Source organism: Humulus lupulus, chromosome 5 (genome assembly GCF_963169125.1).
Source record: "Humulus lupulus chromosome 5, drHumLupu1.1, whole genome shotgun sequence".
Lineage (NCBI taxonomy): Eukaryota > Viridiplantae > Streptophyta > Magnoliopsida > Rosales > Cannabaceae > Humulus > Humulus lupulus.
This window is the reverse complement of record NC_084797.1, coordinates 160,956,416-160,960,756: the sequence shown is the minus strand read 5'-3', so window position 1 is coordinate 160,960,756 and position 4,341 is coordinate 160,956,416. Positions and strand designations below refer to the sequence as shown.

Genomic DNA, 4,341 nt, shown 5'->3' with positions numbered 1-4,341 from the left:
GCGACCAGACCCAACTCAGGACATGGAGTTGAGATCGACGCTCCTAGCCAGCATGACTGACGTAGAAAAGAGCGTCAAGCATCTGGTTACAGAGGCTAACCGTAGGTTGGTTGGCCTCTTGGCCCCTCATCAGGGCACGAGGGAGCCAACAGCAGGGAGTGCCATTGCCGAGGAGGAACCCGAGCAGCAACCTCCAGCGTCACCTCCACGAAGGAGACCGACTGGGGTCACGATCAGGGAACCTGTTGGCACTCCTCCAGCAGAGAGGTCCTCGGCCCCCTTGGGGAAAGGAAAAAAGAAGGCCACCGAGCCTGTCAAACACTCAGACGAGTCTTCAGATGATAATGGTATAGTTATTTCACTTTTAGATAGCTTGCCAATTCCCTGCCACTTATTCGACGGGGACGACAATTTTAAATATGCTCCAAATTTAGGTCCAGACTTCTTCATGTCAGAGAGTGAGTATAAGACTAGTAGAGTCTATAGGATAGCGACCAGTCATAATAGCTCGGGTATTTGACTTTGCAATCTTTCTTTATTTCTTTTCCTGATGTTATATACTTAGTCATTTATGCTATCTCACTGTTCGATATTTTGCTTCTTTTTCAGACATGGACTCCATAAATGTGTTCGATATTTACAGCACTCCTGAGGTTGCCGCGGCTTCCCCAAGCAAAAAGAAGACAAGAAAGAGGCACCACGGGGAAAGCAGCAAAGTGCCTCAGGCGAAGAAGCCTCGCAATGCAGGCCCTCCGGAGGATAGGCCCTCCGCCACCACAACTCCATCCTCTCCCCGCAAGCAGCAGATTCCTCCTGCTCCAGCCAGATCAACTCCACCTCCTGCGGCCCTGACCGATCAAACTCAGCAGGCCGATCCTGCTTCAACTGGGGGCGACATAACTGGTCACGCCTTTAAATTGGTCAAGGAGAGGGTCGCTAAGATTGTGAAGCACGACCACTGCCGAGAGGCAATGGCTGTGGCAGAGGCGATGGATGTTGACCTGATCCTGAACCGTGGCCTGAACGAGTTCACCAGTGTAAGTCATTTTTTTCTGCGGAAACATGTCTTCTTTATTTTATAGTTAGTCTAACTTCTACTCCGACTGCAGGCCATGCTGACCCTCACTGCCGGCCATATCCGCTCGGGTGCTGTCACCGAGCAGGCCAGAACTTTGGAGCAACAGCACGAGGATGAACTTAAAGCTGCCGAGGCAAAATACGCTGAACAGCTGGCAGTGGTGCTTGAGGAAAAGGCTAAACTAGCTAAGCAGTTGGAGGAGAAGCAGAGGTCTATGGACAAAGCTCGTGAGCAGAGGGACCAATTTAAGGAGTCTAACCGCTTCAATTTCCACGCGGCCCAACAGCTCGAGGAGGACTTGGTTGCGGGCAAGCATGAGAATACTACCTTGGAGGGCCGGATCGAGGAGCTCGAGAAAGCCAACGCCAGCAACTTGGAAAGGTACAAGAGTGCCACTCTTCGATGCTTCTATGATTTCTGGAAGCATAACCAGGGTGCCAACTTTGACTACCTTCCCGAGAATGCGAGAGACGCCGAGCTTGCTCACTGCGCTACTCAGCTGGCTGAGGAAGAAAGGTCAAGGGTTCCTGCTTCCCCTGAAATCTCGCTGGCCACTGGGATGGATGGGGCAGACAACGAGGCTGTAGGCATCATCGATCAAGGCCCAACTCAAGATCCTCCAGCTACTTAAGCTTTTTTTATTTATATTTTATCTTTTTAACTACACGACCTACGGGTCGTGATGCAAAGACAATATATTTTTTGTTGCTGCATGGGCATCTTTTACTTTTATTTGAACGATTACATCCGAGCAGCGACTGCTCGCCGTATAAAAGGATTCATTTTGACATTATAATATATTTTCATATTATTATAACATCTGTTCGCATGACCAAACTTAGCATAGCACTTTGGTTTGATTTAACAAAATAACAAAATTTTGAAAAATACTCTAAGTGCCCTAGCATGCTTTCACTTATTTTGCTCATGTGTTTACATTCCTTTTAACAATATGCTTTGCTTACTTGTACCTTATATTCCCCCCAAGTGATCAAGGAGCTTTAGGTCTTTGGTCACTTGCCTTGACCAGAACCTACTCGAACATTACTGCTCGTAACAATATGATTAGAATTATAATACAGCAAAACAACACACGTAATGAGCAAATACTTGTAATGAATACAATAGTTGGCAAGAAATGACTGGCTGAGCACAATCCCTTTTATTTCTCGTAATAAATGGACTAAACATGTCTGTACGAGTGATCAATAAGATCTTACACTTTTTCAAAACTTGTAAAAAGTAAAATTTATACAAGCCAATTCTTTAAGAAGAATTTTTCATTGGTAATACTTGCGCAGGTGTTCTCCATTCCAATAGCAAGGAACGAGATCTCCGTTTAAGCGTGCAAGTTTATAAGTGCATAGGTGAAGGACCTCATCAATTTGGTATGACCCTTCCCAATTAGGCCAGAGTACTCCAGTAACTTGGTCGCGGGTGTTTAGAAAAACTCTTCGGAGTACGAGGTCTCCAACACTAAATTTCCTTTCTCGCACTTTAGAGTTGAAATACCGGGCGACCTTTTGCTGGTACGCAGCTACTTGGAGCTGAGCTTGTTCACGCTTCTCATCAATTGAGTCCAGGGATTCCATCAATAGCTGGCTGTTAGAGTCTTGGTCGTATGTCAATCTGCGATGCGAGGGTGGATCTAACTTGACAGGCAACATAGATTCATCCCCGTACGCCAAGGAAAATGGGGTATGACCTATTGTTGTTCGGTGGGAAGTTTTGTACGACCAAAGAACTTCAGGCAACTGCTCTGGCCATGCTCCCTTAGCTTCTTCAAGTCTTTTCTTCAAGGTATCCTTCAACGTTTTGTTAACTACTTCGACTTGCCCATTTGCTTGAGGATGAGCGACTAAAGAAAAGCTTTTGATAATATCATGCCGTTTACAGAAGTCCGTGAATAGATCACTGTCAAACTGGGTGCCATTATCCGAGACTATCTTCCTTGGTATCCATAGCGACAAATGATGTTCTTGACTACGAAGTCAAGCACTTTCTTGGTCGTTATGGTTGCGAGTGGCTCAGCCTCGACCCATTTGGTGAAGTAGTCGATGGCAACCACTGCATACTTTACACCACCTTTTCCTGTAGACAAAGATCCGATTAGATCTATTCCCCAAACTGTGAAGGGCCATGGACTCTGCATCTGCTTTAACTCGTTGGGAGCTGCTCATGGGATTTTAGAAAATCTCTGACACTTGTCACACCTCCGCACGAACTCCATTGAGTCTTCATTCATGGTTGGCCAGAAATAGCTCTGCCTTAGGATCTTTTTTGACAGACTTTGCCCCCAGCATGGTCCCCGCAAAATCCTTCCTGCACCTCTTTCATCAACTCTTTGGATTTCTCCTTTGTAATACATCTGAGGAGTGGCATGGAGTATCCCCTTCGGTACAAGATCCCATCGACCAAGATATACATAGAAGCTTGACGCTGAAGGGTCCTGGCTTTGTTTCTGTCTGTCAGTAGTACGCCGCTTGACAGATACTCTACATATGGTGCCACCCATGTATTTGCCATATGGATGACCAGAGTTGTTTCTACTCCTTGGTTTCTGTCGGTAGTACGCCGCTTGGTATTGATAGTTGTTCGACTGTCACTATGTTCAGAGTATCAGCATCCTTTGCACTTGCCAACTTTGCCAAAGCGTCCGCATTGGAATTCTGATCGCGAGGTACTAGCTGGAGACTTATCTATCAAACTGGGCTAACAGATCCTTTGCTTTGTTTAGATAGGCGACCATCTTCAAACCTCGCACCTGGTACTCTCCCAAGACTTGGTTCACCACCAGCTGAGAATCACTATAGATGTCAAGCACTTTTATGTTCATATCCTTGGCTAACCGCAATCCAGCGAGTAGTGCTTCATATTCGGCTTCATTGTTAGAAGCAGTGAAGTCAAATCTAATTGCACAGTGAAATTGATGCCCTTTCGGCGTTATCAATATCACTCCTGCTCATGCGTGGGATTCGTTGGATGAACCGTCTGTAAACAATTTCCACGAGGGTGCTTGGATTTGACACTCAGGCTCGCTGGGTTCTTCAGTCTACTCGCCACCCGCGAGCTCTATGAATTCGGCGATGAAATCAGCCAAGGCTTGTCCTTTTATCGCTACTCGCGGAAGTAAGATATGTCGAACTGCCCTAGTTCGACTGCCCACTTTAGTAATCTTCTTGCAGCCTCTGGCTTTTGCAGGACCTGTCGAAGAGGCTGGTTGGTTAAGATCGTAATTGGATGAGCTTGGAAGTAAGGCCGCA

General features: G+C 46.4%; 1 protein-coding gene across 1 annotated transcript; it reads left to right on the top strand.

The window, feature by feature from the left end:
- The first annotated feature begins 611 nt into the window (after positions 1 to 611).
- On the top strand, positions 612 to 1,709 carry LOC133779624 (uncharacterized). Its single transcript, XM_062219563.1, has 3 exons — positions 612 to 1,037; positions 1,110 to 1,379; positions 1,512 to 1,709. The coding sequence occupies exons 1-3, from the start codon at positions 612 to 614 to the stop codon at positions 1,707 to 1,709; spliced, it is 894 nt and encodes a 297-aa protein (XP_062075547.1).
- Positions 1,710 to 4,341: the final 2,632 nt, after the last annotated feature.